The sequence below is a fragment of the Drosophila melanogaster genome, chromosome X (assembly GCF_000001215.4).
Source record: "Drosophila melanogaster chromosome X".
NCBI lineage: Eukaryota > Metazoa > Arthropoda > Insecta > Diptera > Drosophilidae > Drosophila > Drosophila melanogaster.
Window position 1 is genome coordinate 6481531 of NC_004354.4, and position 22624 is coordinate 6504154.

Here is a 22624-nt window from a genome sequence, read left to right on the forward strand (position 1 = left end):
GCTTTACTCTCCACTTTGTTGGCACTGGGCGGAGACACTTGGCTTATTTATAGAAAACACATTAGCTGAAAACAATCGAAACTTTCCACTTAGCAATTTTGGGGACAAATTGTTTCATAATTGATTGATGTGTTAGGGCCATTCAGGCCAAGTTGTCTCGTTTAGCATGGCAACTGACAGATATTTCAAATTTCGTCGCATATGTAAGTAATTGCGATTCCATCAAATCGAACACTAAGCACTTTGTAGTTTGGCAAAACATAAATGAGAAAATCCAAAATATTAAATCTTTTCGTTTGGAAATTTCAAACGCATCGAACCAAGCCAAATATCCAAAGTCTGATAAATTAATAGGTAAATTAATGAACCCCAATCCGCACTCTTTAGCAGATACATGGCTATACTGTCAAATGCGAAAAAGCATTTCCATCGAGCACTTTAATTACATACATTTTCGGGGGCAATTCGAACGGATACATTTCGGGAGCGAAGGACGTGTAACTATCCCCTCCGCGATTCCGATCCAGCAAAATGGATGGAATCCCAAACCTTTGTGGCTCAATATCCTCCTATATTGCTGCCGTATTTCTGGCGCTGTTGTTTGGTTTACCCAACTGCCAACCGCAGGTTGCCCTGCTTGTCTACTCCGCATTCGGCATTCAGCGAATTCCCCATTCCCCAATTTTCCCCTTTATCTATATTCTATACGATGTCAAAATAATTTCAATGACACCCGCCATACAGTCGTGACTGGCAGCGTTTGTACAACTATGGCTGGCGATATTTAGACCGATTTTTGATAGCTTTCCCGGCGGCAGGACAGCAGTCCTTCAACCTTTCCCCACCCTTTGCGCTGTTTCCCTTTTCCCTCCGGCGGCTGTCCGAAATTGAGTTTTGATTTCAAAACTCAATTCACATTAAGCGGGGGAGTTGTGGTGTGGTGTGGTGCGGTGTAGGTGTGCGGTGTGTGTGGTGTGTGTGAGTGTTTCTGCTGGTGATTGCTACAAATTCGATTGATTTAACAGCGCGTTTATTGTGAGCTCTTTTGTGCTGGCAGCCAACCGACCACACGCCAAATTTCCTGTGCCACCCATTTTGGTGCGTTTTCATTTGTATTTTTTTTTTTTTTTTTTTTCTTTTCATCCTATAGTCGAAACATGCACAGTTTTAAGCTTTTTTGCTGCCCAGTGAATTGAATATGCCAAGACAAATCCGACAGTTGATACCCTCCGTGGGGAAAGAAGACGTATGTACGTGACCAATATCCTTAAGATCTGCACCAAAGTGGGCCTGCCATTTTAAAGCCTCCTCACTTCAAGCAAAACAATGTGGACAAAAATAATTTAAATCAAACAATGCCCAGCCTGCTGTTTCTCTTTTCATATAAAACCATTAAATGTTATTACTACGAATTTAAGGAAAACATTAAGCGAAGCCTCAATTTGGTATGTCAGAAATATAAACTTCATTTTTTTCGATTAAAAAAATTGGAAAATAAACAAATTACAATGTCTGGAAATGAAAGTGTTGGCCAGGCAGCCTCTTGCTGTCCGTTTCAAATTATTTTTTCAATTAATATTTGGGCACTCAACAATTCAATTTACATGCGAATTTTTTTTGATTACAAGGATGTGCTCGGCATGTTAAAAAGCGATGGGCATGCATCTTAACCATCTTTTCCTTATTAGGCGGCGCAGGGATGGCAGATGACAGAAGGACTCTCGACTGCTTAGCCCCCGGGTTACTTATAACTAATTGAAATCAGACAGCAAAAAAAAAAAAAAAAAAAAAAAGAAAAGTCAGGCAAGCGCATTGGTAAATTGAACGAAAAAAAAAAACAGGGGGGTAAAAATGTGTGTGGCCAGGAGGCCGAGCGATCGGAATCGATGCTGTCAGTTGACAGTTTGTTAATTAAAAACAGCAGCCGTTCGTTGGGCGGTCAGTTGGTTGGTAAGTGGGTGGTGGCAAATGGCAAATGGCGAATGGCCAGTGGAGCGGACATCTCTGGTCCGGGGCGGTCACTCAACGTCTCACGCACACACGCACACATGACGGGGTTCATGCACTTGGCAGGCTCGGATGGCAAACGTCAGATGCCCGGGCTAATAAATTGCCCAGAGTATCGAAGGAGCACCGAACAAAGGAAATGGGAAGAGGTTCGCAGTGGTTGTAGAGGGCTACTAGTGGCACACACGACCCGTGTATGAGCGATGCGTCCAGGGTGGCAATGGTGGGTTGTATGCGAAAGGCACTTCTCACTCACCTATCGTTGTAATTAATGTCAGGGAGTAGAGAAAGGCCGAGGCGTAGGTCCATTTGTGTGTGGGCGCATTCAACTGGATTCCCCCGGGGGGATAAACCTTCGACTGTCGCACCGCCCGCAGCAAAGTGTCCTGAAAAAGGCGCCAAGGAGTTGCTCAATTAGTGCCCCGAAAATGGCCAAGATGTTGTTGTGTTTGTGTATGCTCACCTGAAATAGCTGCACCTCCTGTGCGGCGAGTCGCGTCCAATTCTCCTTATACAATATATTCAGGTCCTCCGTTATCGACCACAAACGATCCACAGTTCTGTGGTGGTGTGGTAAGTAAAGTAAAGAAACTGATATTTCTAGCAAACAAATAATATAATTCACCTGGATCGTATCTCCGCGTTGGCCAGTTCGGTGCGGGGATATGGCTTAGAAGCGGCCACAGCGGTTTCTAGGGCGCCACCATCCTCCAATTCGCCCTCGAGGGTCACGAATACAATGGAACCCATGGCCGTGTAGAGCAGCACCAACAAAAGTACGCCTGCCAAAGGATAAAGGTGTCATTGAATGCAACTCACACTGCATTTTGTGTCGAATAAAACAGTCATAATTCAATTTAGCTAAAATTTCAACAGCTGTATTAAATCACTTTTTGTGATAGTTGAAAACTATGCCAACTGCCGTATTTAAAAATAATTGAACAGGGCAACAAGGCGTATGATGAATACTAATATTTATGCTGCGTACACACTTCGCTTGCAGCATCATACACATGTTGTCAATAAATATTTTTAATGAAGCAATTTTAAAATGGTAATATAAATCATTTTCTGAATATGTCGCTACAAAAAAAAAAAATCTTACCGTACAACATGGCGAATGAGTAATATTGCATTTTATTACCCATACGCCCTGTGTATTTTCACACAGCGTAGCATACTTTTTCGGGCCTTTAAGGTTAGTAGTAGTAGTGGATTTAGGTCATATTTTGCTTACCTGTTGCTGATATGCAGTGTGACTTGGGCGCCTTTTGGCAACCGCATAAACTGCCTCCGCCGCCGCCCGCCTCCCGTGCCGCCTGCTTCTCCGACTTGGATCCCCCGCCGCCGCTCGACGAGCCGCCCGTCGACGTCTGCCGACCGCCGACACGTCCGCCGGAACCATTCGCAGCCGCCGATGCTGCAGTTGCTGCAACATTGCTGCTACCGCTGGCGGCACAGTTTCCGCTGCCGCCGCTGCCGTCGCCGCCGAGAAATGCCGCCAACGGCAGTGGCGACTTCTTGTTCATTGTGCTGCTGCCGCTGCTTCTGCCGCTGCCTCTGCCTCTGCCACTGACCTCTAACCTCCGACCCCTGGCCAATCTGTCAATCAATCAATCAATTGGTGCCAGTCGGTCCGTTGGAGGTGTAAACTCGCGCGGTAAACGATTCGCTTCCCTTCACTTCACTTCGCTTCACTTCTCACACTTCTGCCGCTGACAATCAAATCAAACGCTTTGACGCTTCATGTGCCACGTAATTTGCATCCTCCTCTGCGCCTTCGGTTTGTGCAAAAGTGGGCGGGGCCTTTTTCGATCTTATTATGTGACCGTCATAAAATGTTCTTATTGCTGTACAGCAGCGCCCTTTTACGAGCCTGTCGCTTGTTGTTTTTTTTTTTCGTTCTCTCCCTTTATTTTCTCCTTTTTAGCCCTCAGTTGGCTGAATGTGAGCGTGGATGTGGAAATGAGACAGCCTGTCGCGCCGGATGCTGCAAATGCAAAATATTTTCATGAAAACCTGGCCAAAATGAAAATGAAAATTGCGATGTGAGTGTTTTGGAGCGCAAATTGCACGGCAAACGCCGTGTAATTGAGTCAACAGCTTCAGGTTAGCACAAGGAAATGTAATATCCCGGCAAATCGCATACACATATATACATATATACACATATATATAAACTTCGCTGGCAATAAGCAAGTTCAGAATATTTGACATAATGCCAAACTAGGTGCTTACCCAATTACAGATCATTTAACCGTTGCATAATTAGGATGTGCACTCCAATAAATATTCTCTTACAAATATGAAATTACAATAGTTCTATGAAAGATCAGTTTTAATGGTCAGCGGGTGAAACAAGCTCATTATCCTGCTAATCACAGTCCATATCTTTATGTACATCCGCATTTATGCACACACACACATACATATCCATATATCCGCCATGTTTGTCGCAAATAATCTGATAGACGTGAAGATGGCTGGCATTTAAATTAAAGATTGCGCCACCCAAGCACAAAAACTTGCCGACTTGATACGACAGCGATTCGCACTCCGGTTAGCACGTGCCATTCCCTTTTTGTGCAGATTTCTGCGCTGCCCGCCTCCCAATTCTGTGGCACTTCAATTAGGGACACCCAACCCAGTGTTTTACTTCCACACCCACTACCACCTACCACCTACCACCTACCACTTTCAGTTACAGTGTAAGGCCTGTTTTTGGCCATGGCTTGGCTTGCATTTTTGGCGACCCGCCCTCAATGCTAATTAGGTGAAGACATCGCAGCACGTTTCACATCGCCCCAAAAACCGGGCTGAATTTAATGAAACATGTTCAATTGCTGTCGCCGCACATGTTTGTGGCATCCTGTCATTTCAATCTTGTTCGAAGAGACCAGATACTGTCCAGCGATAAGTAAGACACAAATTGCATGTGTTGTGGGTGGCACAGGGAAAAAGAAAACATTTCTAGGATTTGAAAATAGGAAACTGAACAGCAGCAGCAGCAGGCGTAAACAAGGCAACGTAATTGTTCTTAATTAATTTCTCTGTTTTCGATCTTACAAGAGGTACAAATAAACAATGATTGGGTGGGTGGTTGTCTAATAAATAGTTTTCTCTTGTTTTCAGACATTTAACCAACAGCCAAATGAACTACAAAAACCCATTTTCGCCGCCAATAAATGCATGCAAATTTCGTTTGCCAATTTTCGTTAATTAACATAATTTAATAACATAATTTTCCCTCAGTGTCTGGCCCGTTGAAATAACTACACGCATCAGGCAAATCAAGCGAGGTAATTGGTAATTGCATCTGCATATCAATTCTCTTTGGCCCCACAATTGAAATTGATATCTGGAGCATGGCAGTCAGAAGCAAGCGCAAAAGCAGAAGTAAAATCACAAGGACATGCTGCAATTGGGAATGGAAATACTTTTGGTTCACCTCAAGCCTAATGCGACAGTATTTTCGGATTTTCGCATTGCCAAATGCCAATCTGCATTCCACAGCCAGCCTCGAACACGATTATCCTGGCAATTTGCGCAGTTTCTGGCGAATGGGGCCATCATCAATCATGTGAAAGGCGGCAGGACCGCAGACCAAAACAATGCTGCCCTTCGTCCTTCAAAGCGAACAGAATCAATCTCGACCATATGTGGGTGGGATTTACTTAAAGTGCACAGATTTATGAGGCTTTATGAGCCAGTCTAATTATATATTATTTTTCATTAAGCATATTCATTGCACATATTTGCAAATAACATATAGTTTAACGCTAAAATGTATAATTTTATTACACCTAGCTTAATGTTTGTTTACTGCGTGCAGTTCATGCAGTTTTTGGGATTAAAACGTCATTATTTAGCTACCCAAATTTATGCTAGTTAAATATTGACTCATTCAAAAAATGGAAAAACAATTTGTTTGCATTATTTTTGGCACGAATTATTGTTGTTATTTTATAGAAAATTACTTGTTATGCATTTTAATGCTATAAATAAATGTTATGCCTATGGCTTTGGTATATCTTTCTGGGAACTATTATTCCAAGAACTTATTTCTTTAATAAACTGGAAAGAATTTTCTTCTTTTCATTCAAAATGCTTATGCTGGTTTGATTTTCTTTTGAAACAAATATCTAGATTTGCTCTTGTGCCTATTTTTGCCCATTTGGTCTATGCTCCGATTCCCGGCCATCTCTTGGCATTTAAATATTACACTTGTATTCCACGCCATTTGCCAGCTTAACCACGCCCCCACTCCCACTTCCACGCCCCCATTCTGGCACACACCTACGCACTTTCACCTAAAAGGCGGTGCAACATTTATTTTGCCCTTTTAATTGCTGACATTTATTGAACGCTTCGTCGTTTGTTAAATCTACCGTGAGAAGAACGCAACATCGATGGCGGATGGATTGGAGGACAGGTGGGGAAAAACACTCATGTATGCACGCATTACATGTGTGTGTGTGTGTGTGTGTGCGTGTGTGGCTACAACGTGTGTGTGTGTGTGTTGTTACCTTTGAGTCTGACTTAAGTGCAAACTTATGCCAATTATGCAAAGCTTTTCCCAGCAGGCATCGAACATTCAATTTTACATACACGCGTAAAATAATGTTTAATTGATTAAAATACATAAAGAGCATAAAAAGCAACACTCAAATTAATTCAATTAAATGGTAAAAAGTAATTCCAAAGGTTTATTTATATACATACATACTCGCATAAGTAAATGTTTAATTAGGATCTTAGTAATGAGTTTGCAATTGATTTCTCTCCGTGTACGCAGAGTTCAATGAAAGTGGGGCAAAGCGGGAAAACTGAAGCAGATTACACGGATCATTAGCTCAAATGAGAAAGTTCACATGTTCTGCTCCTGGTGATGGTGATGCTTCTCCGGCTTCCTCACCAAACACGACGTCCAGCACTTAATCAAATGCAAGAGCAGCGCCCAACCAAGAGAAGCCAACCAAGTGTCCAAGTCCTGCTCGGAGTCCTGGCAAGGACTCAAGATGAAGGGGCAGTGAAAACGGGGCAAGGAGCATGGGGGATGTGCCGCGGCGAAGATAGATGCTTTTAAGATGGCGAGGATAACGGCTGTATGGTGGTCGAGAAGACATCGAGATTTGTGTGTGTGTGTGTGTGAACAACCAATATGCCTGATTGAAACGAAGTAACTTTCCAGGACATGCGACAGGACACACACAAACACACACACACACGTGCAGTTATTTGCGGAATTTTGATAGATTTTCCTGCAACTGATTTGCGCACGTCCCAACGAAGGCACGAGGTGAATCAAATGGAGCGACCATAGATCGCATCCTTTTCCCTTTCCCATCGCATCCTTTCTACCGCTCCATTCGATACAGACCACTCCCCTTGTTTCCCCCCTTTTTTTCTTCTTCTTTTTTTTTTTTGTTTGTTAAAGTGCAAACCGGTGTCCGTCTTGTTCAAGTCGGTCCTTTTGCCGTTTGTAAGTTTGTTGCCTTATTGATGACAGGTCACTCGCAGAAAAGAAGGGCATCCACTGAATGGGAAATCTTATCATCTCCGTTAGATAATGTTTTAATTATAAATAGTGTTTTTGTGCACAGAATTCCATTTAGTTCGAATAGTTCAAATCTTTAATTAGCCTTCCCAGATAAATAGGTGTTCTAAACTAGCTTTTAATAGTTTCTTTGAAATATAAGCTGTGTGAAATTAAATAGCAACAGTTGATTGATATTTTCAGCTAAAAACCAGAGCTACTCTCCAATTTTTCCTCTCTCCAATTAATAGCACCAAATTTTTTTGGCAAGTGCCGATAAAAGAGTCATTACGATGGAAGTGGGCAGGAATTGGCGGAAGTGGAGGACATCGCATCGCATCACGCATGCCGCCAAAAACGATTCTCGTGTCTAAGCTGACTAGCAGTTCGTCCTGCTGCCAGGACACGAGTTCACAGGGTGGACCGAAAGAAAAAAAAAAGTTCGAAAAATCGGTAGAACCAAAAAATTGAAAGCCAAAAGGAGAGCAACCATTATGGCAGGATGAAAAGGATGGCCAAAGGGGGTCAGGTCACATATCCAAATATCCATTTCTCACTCATTGCGTTTTTGGCAACTTGCTGCACAATTAAACGGCAAATCACGCCTAGGATTTCGTAAAAGCATCCAGTTCCTCCTCCTCCAGCACATCCTCTCCTGAATGGAGCAACAACAATGGATGGCCAAAACCGCACAGAAAGCAATTGGGAAATGGCAGAAAAACTGGAGCACGGCCAAAGGCGAAACCATGGAGAGATCGCTGACGGAGGAGTATACAGAGTACAGAGGCGGATACGGATTCGAAGGATATGGCGGCGGGCGATGTAGATGCGGATGCGGAGGGCAGGAGATTGATGACGAGCTGTGTGCGGGAAAAACCACCGACGTTGGAAACTTGGCCGGAGGGCAAAAAGTAAATTGCAAATGAAATGTACAGAGAGCGATGGCCAAATGTCTGGACAACCGAGCAGAGGCGAAGGGTGGCGGGGGGCGGGGGGGGTTTCAAAACTGATCAGCGGGGCGGTTTGGGGCGGTCAACGAGTCATAAAGCACCAGAAAACAAAAGTTAAGCCAAAGACCAAAAAATTTCGTGGAAGCCATAAAGCCCAGGGCTCCAACAAAAAAAAAAAAAAAAAACAAACAAACACAAAATCGGGTTGCGGAAAAAATGAAGTTAGTATACAAAACAAATGCGATTCGGTGCAAAACAGAATATATCAGGATAAGTGACATGAAAAGATCATAAATGTCACAGGAACCAGCAGATGACTACATAAGAATGGAATGAAAACAGCGAAAAATAACTACATCAAGTGCAGCTGGCTGTGCACTTTAAAAAGGAACTATAACTAATAAATATAATAGATATAGATATTTATTATAGAATAGATAATAGATAGATATACGTAATTACATCTGTTAAATAAATGTCAAATATTTTTTAAACTAATACTCTTATTACCACATCAATTAAAGTCCGCACTTTAATGCACAAAAAAAAAAATAAACTTTGAAATGACTAGAACATGTTAATAAAACGTAATTACTTTCATTTTTTCTTCCTGCATTTCACTTATGTTCTCAGTGAACATAAACAATTATTGTTACTTTTTCAACTTCATAAGTATAAATGCCTCTTTTTTTTTTTGTACTACTAACTTCAGACAAAAAGTGTACATTCCTGCAATTAGAGTTGTTTATTATTTCGAACAATGGCCTGCGTATACAATGCGTTAGCCACAACCCACAAAAAGGCCAAACATTCGGCGAAAATGCACAGCCTTTGTCCTCGAGTCGTAGGCACATCATTGTGCAAACACATGGAGCCTTTGCAAATCCATTCCGGGAATTCCTAATGCCTAATACCAAATCGAGGAGTATCAAAGGTGGGCACAAAACTATCAAATTGATTATCCCCAAACTGTCGGCCTGAAGTTGCCTAATTCTATTACCGGCCCTCGCTGACCACATCCACATCCACATCCTCATCCAAATCCGAATCCGAATCCTAGCATCCGCACAAATGGATTCAAACAATAACTCACAAAAATCCTCACAATTTGCTGAACTTGAGCCACCCAAACGCACAGACACTATGGGTTAAGGGGGTGGTGGTCGAGGTGGGTGATGGGGGGGGGGTACAAATGCTTAGGCTTAACCCACTTGAGGGGCCCTTGGGTTAGATTGTAACCAACTCGAGTTAACCCATTAGTGTCCGTGGGGGTGATGGAGATGGAAATGAAAATGAAAAAACAATTTCACTGCAAAGTGAAACGTAGAGTCACGTCTAAAGGGGTTCTCTCTCTCTATTGCTTAGTTGGTGATTTTGTGGAGCAAGCAAATAAATTGGAAGAAAAAAAAATATATATGTAGGGGCAGGCAGCAGCACGAGTACTGGGAAAATCAGTCAGATAGCTGCCACACACACCCCGCGCTCCCCATTCCCCCGCGCCATTTTGTCCTCCATCCTTTCGTCATGTTGAGTCTCGCAATGATTGAATGCCCGGTCACACACACAAACCACGACTGACACTGAGAGAAAAAGAAAATGATGAAAGAAATATGATTTCACACATAAAATATATATGGAAGCAACTAAATATCCTTTTACCTATGAACTTTATTAAGTTTAAATCAATTAATATATACTTTCTACTTTTGATTTTTGAATTTGTTTGCTGACAAAACTTGGGCACAGTGTGTGTTAAAAAAAAAAAAATACGAGTAAAGGACTTGGAGCTCGAAATTCAATTGAAAGCCTCGCAAATGAAGAATTTTCTGTGCATTTTTCTAGGGCACACGTAGCGGCACTCGAGGGTTAAGGGGCTGATGGGCGGTGTTTTGGATCAAGACGTCCAAGCCAAACATAAAATTTGTTGTGCAAAACATAAAAACCAAACAGAGAACGACATGAAAATGTGGCTAGAAAGAAATAGACGCCAGACCAGTTCACCAAGTGAAATTCCAGCAAAATACTACAAACAAGCATCAAAAAAAAAATATGTATATATATATATATACATATAGGAACGAGAATGTGGGAAAACTAGAAAATACTACAAACAAAAGAAAACAGGGTAAAACTAGCAAAAAAAAATTTAAAAAAAACTAAAAAAAAATGTAGAAATGCTGAGCACAGAGAATCATGAAAAATGTAAAGAAAGCAAAGAAAGTAAAACAACGTGCAGTGAGAAAAGAAGCTGGGAAAATAAAAACTAAATCAAAAAGGAAAACACAAGCCGAGATACAAGTCCACGTCTTATGCTAAGAATTTTGATGCACTTACAAAAATGTACCAGTGCAACGAGTACGAGTACGATTCTAGGGGGTGGTGAAAGTGGGCGGCGAAAGTGGGCGATGTTAAGTGGATGGAGAAAGCGGGCAAAGGGGCAGATGTGTGCAACTGCCACAAGTGGCACTGACGAAGGCAAACACTGATTGGCACAAGGCCAGCGATACAGCAAGCACCAAAGAACATTTCACTCGAGAATCTCGCACAAATGTTTTCCCTTTTCCCCCTCCACGTCCCCAAAAAAAAAAAAAAAAAAAAAAAAAATAAAAAAATAAAAAAAGAATCTAACAAGTTTCAAGTATTTCGCCACACAATGATACTGAGACCGAGTCTCAGTATATAATGGCCTTCAATTAGTTGAAGTCAATAGCCCAAAGCTGACCACGAAATGCTAGACGCCACTACAGATTTGAAGTTTAATCTTTTTAGTTGGCCAAACAAATATGCATGTACATGTAAAATTCGAATTTTTATTCGAATTATTCGAATTAAATGAATAGCAATTTTGCGCTGCCAATTAGCAGTGCTTCAACAACTTCTATAAAGTAAAAAATTAAGAAAGTGAGTTTTGAAAAAAATATATTTTGTCACATCCTTTTTTTTGATCATAATTTGGCCGAATATTGTCATAAATCCACGTAAAAAAAAACTATTTTAAAGAGCTAATAAATATTTTCTACGATTTTTTGCTTAGTTTATAGATTTTTGGTTAGGCTGCGCTTCAACTTGGGGGGTATGAATCATAAATTAAGGAATCTGCTACCGCGATAAGAATACCTGATCGAACCCAAATCAATTGGAATGCACTTTCAATAAATTATAGGTAGCTGGCTGGCATCGCAGAATACCCAACTCATTTATCGAGTGCGGAGCGTGATGCCGCAGTCAAACATTTCGGATAAACGAAGTGCGATGGAATCGTGCCCGATTTGATTGCCAATAGCCCCAGTCACGCCTTCAGTCTTCAGACATCTTCGACATCCTTGCGGAATTTAAAAAACCGCAATAAATAAATCTTTTGGGTGTGCTCAAGTCCCAGCCGCAGAAATGGATACCAAAACCGAGAGCAGTCTGAATAAAATACAAATAATATGAATAGGGATATACATAAAAACTGGGCCTGAAGCTGTCAGCCCGCTGGACTTGTTGTTGACGGTTTGCGGGCACCAAAAAAAAAAAAAAACGGACACGGCAGCGGATATTTCGGGTATGCGGATAAGCGGATAAGCGGATATGCGGATGTGCGGATGCGGTTGGGGCCTGCATAATGACCCACAAGCATAGAGCTGAGTTTATATTCCTCCTTTGGCCGCTGCCACATGCCAACAACTTGGTAATCTTTTGCATCATCGAGAGCGAATGAAGTACGTGGTTGGGCCGAAAGCAGAAGCCAACAAAGGCAAAAACAACACGAAAGTGAACAAAAAAAAAAAATCGAAGGAAAAGTGGGGCAAACAAGTGGGTGGCGACTGTTGCTTCTTTGTGCCCGCTGGAAATACATAAACAAGCTGAGAACTGAGAACCGAGAACCGAGAACCGAGTCGTTTTCCTGCCACATCCAGACGCCACTTGAAATTACATGGCCCCAGTGAGGAAACCGAGACCGAGACAGGGACAGCAAATGGCGCGCGAGGGAGATGGCAAATGGGCAAAGGGAATCGGTGGCCCCAAAACCAAAAACCCAAACGGAAGCCGCACCGTGAGACAAACTGCAGTAGAAATCCCGGAGGGAAACCGCAACCGAAATGGTTAGATGCATCACAAATGCACCTAATGAACTTCGGACAATATTCGCATAAAATTTAATAGCTGCTATCTAAATGCCATTTAAGTGTAAGATGCAGAGCAGATAAATGAATTTTAAAATCACTAAATCACTTGAAATGCATAATCACTGGACAAAGTATGCAACCATAGATACACCTCCATCAAAAATGCCTAAGCACAAGCTTTTCATTTTAGCAGCACACCATTTCCGCATGTAATTTCCAATTGTAGAGTCTAAGATCTGCTAAAACACTTGCCTAATTTAATCCACGACCACTGTAATGTATCCTGCAGTTGAGGGAAACTGAAAGACGGAGGCCTTAGAGCCAGAAAATGCGAATGAGACTGGCACGGACAGTTTCGGTTGCTACTCGCGTACATCTGGCTGCGAACGATTCGCATATGTAGCCGGCACGTTCTTCATTCAATGCCATGAAACGTGTTAAGGAGCTGGGGGTTTTTTATTTTCAATGCAAGTCCTGTCTGTGTTCGACTGTATGTATGTGTGGGTGTGTGAGTGCGCGTTTATGTGCGCATGTAACGGTGGGGGGGGGAGGGGGTTAAATTTAATCAGTATAGCATTGCGAGCATTCCGATAGACAACCTGAATTTAGATAACAAATTATGCATTGCCTCCACACGAAGACCATTACAATTGTTGCACATGTGTGAGACGACGGAGGACGTGATGCGAGGAGGCATATCCTTTGGATATGTGCTCCCTCCATCCCTTTCATCCTTTTGCTTTTGCTTTCCTTTCACTTTTTTTCGTTTTTTTTGTTTTTTTTTTTTTGTTTTTGTTTTTGGTCTGGCCCGGCAGAGGTCAGCAATTTTCATTTGAGAGCTTCGAGAGCTGAGGCGAATTTAGTAGGTCGCCAGGAAATGACAGTTATTGCCATTTGCCTTTCAGTTCCTTTGATGCCTCGTTTTTACACCACAATTACGAGCGATGAATGAAAATGCAATGGAAAATGCCTTTCAGAATGCACCCGAACACTGGCCATCGACCATCGACCATCGACCATCGACCATCGGGCATTGGGCATTGGGCATCGGGCATTGGTCATCCGGGGAAAACCCCAAAAAGTATGCTGTGGGATTTGGCACAAAGCGGAGCTACATTTTGTTTATTTCTGGCCTGTCAGTCACGTGTTGACGCAGTTTCCTCTCCCTTCCTTTTAGGCGATTTTTTTTTTTTTTGTCAGAGGGTTGGGAGGGTTTTGGGGGATATAATTGCACTTTGGTTCCGTTTCCAGTTCACTTGGTATTCGTTTCGTTTCAATTCGATTCGGTTTGTTGTTTAAGCCGAAATTGAGTTATGCTACAACAGGTTACAGGATATTCGGGGCTTTTGGTGGGAAGGCTTCACTCGACTGGAAGGTAACCCGAAAACTGAGAACCTAATTGGACACATTGATTGTGAGCTGCAAAAAGAAAGCAAAGCAAGGGGGCACGAAACGGAAAGGAAAAAAGAAAAGAAAGGAAGTGAGGGGCAACGAAAGGAGGGAGCCTCAAAGGAAAAGCACAAATGCGGAAAAAAAACAAGTATTTGGCTGCTTTGGGGAATGGAGAAACAACAACGAGCACAGCTGTAACAAAAAATGTTCGGACCTTAAGTAAACAATAGCCAATTAAAATATTTTCAAATAAAATAAATTAAATGAAACCTTCGATAGAAAATTGAGTAATTGTAACCGACATTACAATTAAAAAAGAAAAAATTTAACTAACATAAAATTCCGTTAAAGCCCCATTTATAACACCTTACGTTATTAAATACAAAACCAATCATTGCTGGCCACAAAATAATATAATCTTTTATCAGCGCACCGCAAATCTGTGTTTTTTGCACCGACAAATGAACTAAAAAGTACATTCCGAATGGAATGGAGCAAAATTCGATGACTTTGCTGACCAGACGGAACTGTACCGCATTAAATAAAAGTATTCAACAAAGGCAAAAATCCACTCCAATCACTCACCTACAAAATTCAAACTGTCGAAAACCCGAAAAATGTTGCATGGGAAAAGTCAAAAGTGCAAACACTCAAACGCCCACCTCCGCGCCACTCCCACTTCGCTCCTTACACACTTGTCCCCAACATTTTTGTCATAATCCAAAGCCAAAAAACCAATAGACCGAACCGCACACACCCATACACACACGCATACAAACACGTGTACAATTTTCGCATGGATTTCAGTTTTGCCGTGTTGTTTTTTTTTTTTGTGTGTGTGTTAGGCAAATAAATGAAATGAAATGAAACATTTTAACAATAAATGCAAATTTAGCTAAGCCGCCTATTGGCAACTAAAACCGACACGGACGACAAAATAGACAAACAGGCACGCACACACACACACATTACGCACACATGCTTAACCAAATCGAAAAGTCTATAAAGCAGCAAAGCCACCAAAAAATAGGGAAAGGAACCGAACAAAAATGCGATGAGCGAAAAAAAGAGAAGAGGATTTAAGAGGGGGACAATGCACTGAACGAAAATCGCTGTATTTTAAAATAGAATTTTATAACAACCTAATTTCGTAAAAATGAAATATAATTAAGTTTGACTTTATAGTTAAACCTCATAAGTTTCCAAAAAGTGTAACTTGCTACTTTTACTCCTTTTACGCATATGAATAATTCTCTCTGTGTAGGCATGCAAATTTTTCGCTTTATTTTCACGCGCATCTGGCACAGTCACACACACACACACACACACACACACACACGCACACGAAAGTAGCGAAATCAAAAGCGCTCTTTGTGTGGGTGAGCGTGAAAAGTGAATGGCGAAATGTGTCAGCATGTGGCTACAAAAAAAGGGATATTTTTTATTTTTATTTTTTTTTTATGTTACTAGCTTTGGGGCATCTGACCAATTGTATGATTTAATATGACAATGGGCTGGTGGTCTCTTTTGCGGGTGTGCGAAAGTGTGAGTGTTAGTGTGAATGTGAATGTGAATGTGTTGGTTTGGGTGCTTGTGCATGTGTGTGCTTTCGTTTTCACATATGGACACATAAAAAAAACCACTCAACTAAGCCTTTATTTAATAACAAACTAAGCACAAAGCAACTGCGGGCTGCTCTCAAAAACCGAAAAGCAATCAGCGACTAAGCTAATACACTCAGCTGAGCGGAAATATCGGATTTAAAAACGATTGAATAAATCTGAATATGCTCGTGCTTCATCTCTCGATTCTTAATCTCATATAAAACGAGTTTTTTTTTTGTTTTCTAGTTATTTATAAACTTAAATCATTAAATCAATCCAAAAGTATCAGAAAACCGAACAATTTTGAAGTGATATCCAAAAGTACGTTGGCAATCGCTCACGTGGAACATCTATTTCAAGTTCTTTTTCAATTCCTATTTCGATTCGCTCTTAAGCAAACGACTTGAAATTTGAAAAGTAAACGAAAAGATGATAAAATAATTCAAATACAAACAGAGGAGCAAACACCAGCGTAAAACGCCCACACACACACACACAGTTAAAGCCGATATACAGATGTGTGGGTTTTGGGTTTTGGTTATAGATGGCTGCATATAAACTGAAAATCGAAAACCATATTTCAATTTGCGGCATTTAGCCCACACACACACACACTCCTCACACTCACACAAACACACGCACACACACACACGCAAACAGAGAGTGGAACTGGAAAATCGTGAGGCAAAAGGACACGCATGATCAAATTGATACGCTTGCCGTAACGAGCAGCATTCGCTGAGTGTGTTGGGCATACCGTGCGTATACGTATTCTGTGCTGTGCTGTGGGTTAAGGCGGCATGCGGTGGGTTAAGCCTGTATATACGGGAGGGATAACTGAGTGTGGGGGGGGTGGCGTAGTGTGGAGTGATTGGTGAGATTTGTGGGGGGTGGGGGGGTGCGACGAGCGACAGCGGCGGCAACTAATCGACCCGGAGCGAATGCCTCGAATCAAATATAAATTGCAACTCTGTCGATGAATGTTTCCATGTCCGCATTTCACTATTTCTGTGTACTTGAGTGCGGCATGCACGGCAAGAAATACATATACAACTGAAATAGTCTTCGAAATATTTATTTATTTTCTTTAATTCTATAACAATTTCATTAATTAAGATTTCAATTTTAAATCATTACCAAGTAGACATCACATTGAGGCAACTAATTTTGATCAGTGCCCTTAACTTGCATGCAATGTTAAAAATTGTGAAATATTTCGGAATACAGCCACTCCACACAATCTCCACTGTACTTTGACTGGCGAGGCGGTGACCCCAATTCCCAATTCTCAAGCCCACGTTTTCCGCTTCCCACCTGCCGCTTTCCACCATTTTCCACCCATATACGTCCATCTTTCTCTAATTCCGCTTGATGCCCAAACATGATTTTACACCTCGACCGCTTCCAATTGCGGTATTTGCGTGCCTGCAGCTTCTTGTGGAGAAGTTGCGAGGAAACTCAGTGGCCAAAGGAATGGAAAGGGTCGAGAGATTTGTGGAGAAAGGCGGAGCAGCAGCATAGGGTTCTACGCTGGGTGTGGAACCAAAAATGTGGCCGTGTGGCGTCACAGAAGCTTTATACATCATTCAACAATGAGCAATACCGTAAAGGTCGTCTTTGTATGTTGTGTGCTTTGCATGTTGTGTGTGCTTTGCATGTGAGTTTGTGTGTGTGTGTGCTTTGCATGTGAGTGTATTTGTGCGCGCACCGGATGTCATTTGTATAAGTTTATATGGCTGGGATTTTCGACTGGCCTCTTCTCGGCAAACTCTGCGTATTATATGTGTGAAATGGCGGCAAAGTGGAAAAGTGAAATAAGCGCAGCTTTATATGCACAAATACACATACATATGTGCACACAAATATATGTATACATATATACACATTTCCCTTTGCTTTTCGCACTTTCTCACTTTGCCGCTTCGATACGGGAAATTTTAAGGCGATAAAGTCTACTTTTCGCCCGGGAAAGTGCGCCATAAGTTATAAATTCTTCAGTTCGGAGCGTGCAAGTGCAATTAATGCGTATCGGGTAAATTATTCTCTTGATATATTATCAGCTGTGTGAAAAGGGGAATTCAAGCAAATGATAGTGCTCAAATTGACTATATTATGTCAGGCAAAAATAACGCACACTTTTCAATTGGTAATTTAATACGTTGGGAGCAGATAAATATTTGATTTATGTCAAAATTTTGTTGACCTTGTTGGGTTTAATAACGAAAGTGTAAGTGTTTAAGTGGCAAATCAAATTGTTCATATTAATGTATTAATAATGGTTCGCAATTTTTACATTCACGATTTTCTTTTAAAGCAATTTTATTTGCGCAGGATCATTGTAATTCAATATTTAACATTCGGTTGTTTAAATACTGAGAATCGCTGGCCGCAGAGATTGTAGGTTTATATATGTGTACATATATATAGATATATAATATATTTTTTTCTGAGCTTTACATTTCACTCTGTTCTCACTTATCGCTTCGCTGCACAACCCGCTCTCCACCTTCCATCCAAAAAGTTCCCATCCCCCCCCCCCCCCACCGCACTTTTCACGCCCACTGCGGTGGCGGATTTTCCACCCCCGCATTCCCCTCTATTGACCACAATTATGAGGTGCTTTTAATCATATTACAGTCACCGGCTCCCCCGCCGAATCCCCTTTGTGGTCCTGTGACTGCCGAGGCGTGTCTCAGTTGGCTTATTTTTCATTTCTCCATTGCCCCGCCGACCATTTCCTACATTCCCTCGCTCTTGGTTGAGCTTCAAGCTCCCGAATTTAGCTCCCCTACTTTCATTTTTTTTTTTTTCCTGTGCATTATTTTCAGCTACCCTTGACCTTCGGCCGCCCAACTGCCACGCCCCCAACGGCCAGCACCACCGCCTCTCCGCTTCCAGCAAACTGGAATCACTGGGCCCAGCTAGGTGGTGACCTTTTTGAATGAGTCTCCACGGAATAAGCGCGTTCGCATCGCTGACTATCTGAGCAGCGGCAGAGCTCCAACCGGAGCTCCAATTGGAGGTCAGTGGTGGCAATTGGATAATGTTTACTATATTGGCGTAGCTAAAAAATCCACTTCAAGGTAGCCGACGACCATCCACCTGAAGTAGCTAATCACATATTTAGAGAAAATACTTCATACTTTTAAAGCATAACATTAACAATCCTTCAAAATCGATTTCGTATCCAGGATGTGCAATTAAAAGTTCAAAAATATATAGATATTAAAGAGCTTACAACCGGAAAACCCCAATTTGGCTAGAAAATAGAAAAGTTGCCAGCACTGCAGGCGATGGGGTAGGGCGGCGGATGGTTGAGTTTGGTTGGCGGACTGCTTATCGCTTTTCTATTAGACACGTGCCACGACCACGCCCACAATCGACCCACCCCCCTCCCCGCTCCCCACCAATCGCAAGCGCCCCCCTTTTTGTGGCCCACAGCATTGTTTCAAAAATGTTCGTTGGTAAAAGTTTTTTCGGTCACAATTTGAGCCACAGAACAACGACAAATTTCGCATTTCCCATTTTACCATTTTCCATTTGCCAACTTGCCTTGCCTTGCGCGTTTTCCTTTAATATTATTATTATTATTGTTGTTATTCGGTTGTCCTCAACTTAAGTGATTCATTTGCGCTTAAGACACAAATGATTTCGTTCAAATTCAGCGCTCAGCGAACTAAGTAAATAAGTCAGCCAAAGTCCTGTCCCAACGGAGCCAAGGAACTTACTTTCGTTTCTCGTTTTCGAAAACCGCAAAATGTAAATGCGCATAATTTTCCGAGACATGGGAGTGAGGCTTTTCAGGGCAATTTTCCATGGAGGTGGTGGTCGTTTTCAGGACAGGTCTCTTCTGTGCCTAATTGACTGCCGTTTCAAGTGGAGTTCGGCGGGAGACGGGTTATTATGCCAGACTTTTGAAAACTTGTTTTCATCGCTTTACCACCGCCGCTGCTGCTCGAATTTTTATGCACAACACACGCCATGGAAAATGCTTTGAGTCACAGCCGCCGTCGAGCAAAATGGAGAAGCTGGAAAAGCTTGGAAAAGCTGGAAAAGCGGCGGACGGACAGAGACAGTGACAGGCAACTGACAACCGGCGCAATATAATTTACAACGACGCTGGCCGTTGACCAGCGGAAAAGCGCAAGTTTTCCACCACCACAACTACACGCGATTACACCGTGAAAATGGCAGGAAAACAGAAATTATTATTATTATAAATATGTGAAGAGTTATTAAGTGCATTTTTTAAAAAAACCCACCCGCGTTGTTTAAACTCTTTAACAAAAAAAAAAAACTTATAATGTATGAAATGACCGGATTCTTTGCTTTCAACCGGAAAAATGTGAATCACAAAGAAGGATTTTCTAATGAGCAACTCCAAACTGGCAAAATAGCAAAGTTTTCCTTTTCGCATGTGTGTCCGAGTATGTGGTTTTGTTTGTACAGCTAGCTGGGTGCTGTGTTCGAAAAAGCGGGAAAATTAAGCTCATTATTGCATTTTGTTGGAAACAATCAGAAGTAAAGAAAACTCAGCTGAAAACCCTAAGCCAAAGAGAAGGCACAAAGGGAAAAGTGCTGGCTATAATTGAGTTAAAAGCGAACTGTGGTTGGCGGGAAAAGTTGTATTCGAATTATTGAAGCGATAAATACATTAATTAAAGTCAAGTTGCTCATAAATAAATAAAATCTGTTGAAAAGTAAACGAAACAGCCAGACAAGAAGAAGCAGAGTCCGAAAATTATAGGGGGTTGTGTATGTGTGTGTGTGTGGGGGGGGGGGGTGCAAAGGGGAAAATCGGGAAAGGAAAACAGGTAAGAAGATGGTGAAAAGTCAAAGCCAAAACCATTAATGAAAGCGTCGAAAGAAGTTGAGAAACGGCGACATTTAAGAGCAGGGCAGGGGTTTTCTTTTTATTTTTCCGCTGCTCTTTTCCCTTTTTTTTTTCTTTTTTTTTTCCTGTGCGCGTGTTGAATGAAGTTGAAGTGCGGTCACAGTTGCGGTTAGTTAAAATGGCCAAGTCGAAGGTAATTGCTCAGCTGAATTGATGAAGAGAAGCTTAATGAAGAAACGAGAAAAGTCAGCGAAAAAGGTTCGAGGGTTCGAAATGCGGAGATGTTCGCCGCACAAATGTAACGGAGACTGGGTAAATTGATTTAAAAGTACTGTTAAATAAAGTTTAAACCAAAGCCTGTACGCTGGCAAAAGTAAGATGATGTGCCAAAATATACTGGCCATCATTTATCATCAAATATTTAAATAGTTTTATTAAAAGCCCCTTCTTCAGGGCTTAAAACTAAAGGGAATGTAAAAGGAAAAAAAACCTGATACTTGGCTGAAACTTCTCTCCTTATTTGCAGCACTGCAGGTTATTCTGTCTCATTAACCAGCTAAGGGCTTTGGCCCATAACAAGACCACCCCCAACTCCCAACTCCCACTCTGTCCAATCGTGCAGTTTTACCCAGCTAAGAACTACCCATTTTTCCCCACCCACGGTCAAAGCTGCCTTCTAATGAGTCGCTATGGCATTTGCTCTGGCATTAAAATGAAATGGAAAATTAAACGCAGCCGGGAAAAGCGATATTAAGCAAGTATCGCGGGCATAAATAAAACTAAATAAGTATGCGAGCGTGCGGTAAATATGGAGCAAACAGCGTGACAGGTTGAGAGTCCCGCAAGTTGCAACTTGACATCAACTCGCCGCTTAACATCAATTAAAGATCCACAAAACCTAATCTAAGCACTTAACCCACAACCCGAGGCGATAGTGGGCGACACCTGAAGTTCCTCAGCCTCGAATGGAGGCATGGATGGGTTGAACGGGTTGAATGGGTTGAATGGGTTGGATGGGATGCCCACCCCGGCAGACGCAGCACTTTTCTTACTCCGCTTAAAAAGGATGCCCGAAAATCCTGCCGAGCGTGAAAACTTCATCGTAGCATTAACGCCGCCAGGTGAAGGCGAAAGTTTGCCAGCGACGACGTGCAGCTCATGAAAAGGAGTTCACCGCGGGTCGGCAGCAGGAGCATCACCAGCACCACATCACCATCACCACCAAACGAAATCCTTGCTGGGAAGTTTTGTGCAGGATAATTATGAAAGCGCCTATCGCGATGTCTTCTAATGGCGGCGACGACAGCCCAACAAAAGCGCTGAAAGACAGCTGTCTTCCGCACCACCCCGCAACAAAAAAAAAACAAGCCCGGGGATCCACCAAGTTATCCATCCATCCAACCTCGCGTCTCGGTGCACCGCAAAATAAGGTATATAAATACAAAGTTATTCACTTACAATCATTTAATAAACACCACACAAAATGACAAAAGCCAAACAACTGAAAATGAAGAAGGCGCCTATATTTATTTAAAATAATGTGTTAAATTTTTAATCCAAATAGAAGACAAGTTATAAACATGTTTTCTATATAATTTGCCTACACATGTTGCATTAATTCTAATTTATTTGATTAATTGATGCATATATAGCCCGTTCACGTTGTAACTAGCAATCGTTGTGAAATTTCCCGCTGTGCAGTTGGCCACTTCAGTTCACCCAGTCCGTTCTCCATTAAGTTGAAGCTTCGGCCGTATAACAGCCACGTAAATGTAATTAAACCATACATCAACGTGAAATATGTCGACACTGAGACTGCGACTTCGTCTAGGAGTCGGAGTCGAGGTGCGCCGTTAAGTTGCCGTATGTGCGATGACGATGGCGCGATGGCATACGGGATGGATATGTGGCAGGACCCACGGGAATGGATGGGCATCGTCGCCTTTTCGCCAGCTTTATTCCCATCTTGCCATCTTACCAACTCGCACACCGACGACAGCCCATTAGAGCACGGAAAAGTACAAAGTACAGCGAATTGCGTAACCCTCGAAGCCGAACGCAAAAAGGGGGCACTAATTCAATCCCTTCGGGGGCAGACAAACAACGTCGGTGTAAAATAAAGAACAAACTTTGCTATAATTAATCTCGAGCTTATTAAATCATTCCTCAAATGAGAAAATCTGACTGGA

At 42.0% G+C, this 22624-nt stretch overlaps 1 protein-coding gene across 4 annotated transcripts in view; it reads right to left on the bottom strand.

Annotated features, from left to right (window-relative positions):
• CG42340 (uncharacterized protein) overlaps positions 1-22624 on the bottom strand; it is a 101201-nt gene that overhangs the window by 58408 nt on the left and 20169 nt on the right. For all 4 annotated transcript variants that reach the window (NM_001272346.1, NM_001144693.2, NM_001382086.1 and 1 more), the window contains exons 3-6: positions 3245-3997; positions 2633-2789; positions 2471-2567; positions 2264-2393 (exon numbers count right to left, since the gene is read on the bottom strand). In NM_001272346.1, coding sequence (NP_001259275.1) covers positions 2264-2393; positions 2471-2567; positions 2633-2789; positions 3245-3536 — 676 coding nt within the window. In that variant the 5' untranslated portion in view covers positions 3537-3997. The remainder of the gene's footprint in view (positions 1-2263; positions 2394-2470; positions 2568-2632; positions 2790-3244; positions 3998-22624) is intronic.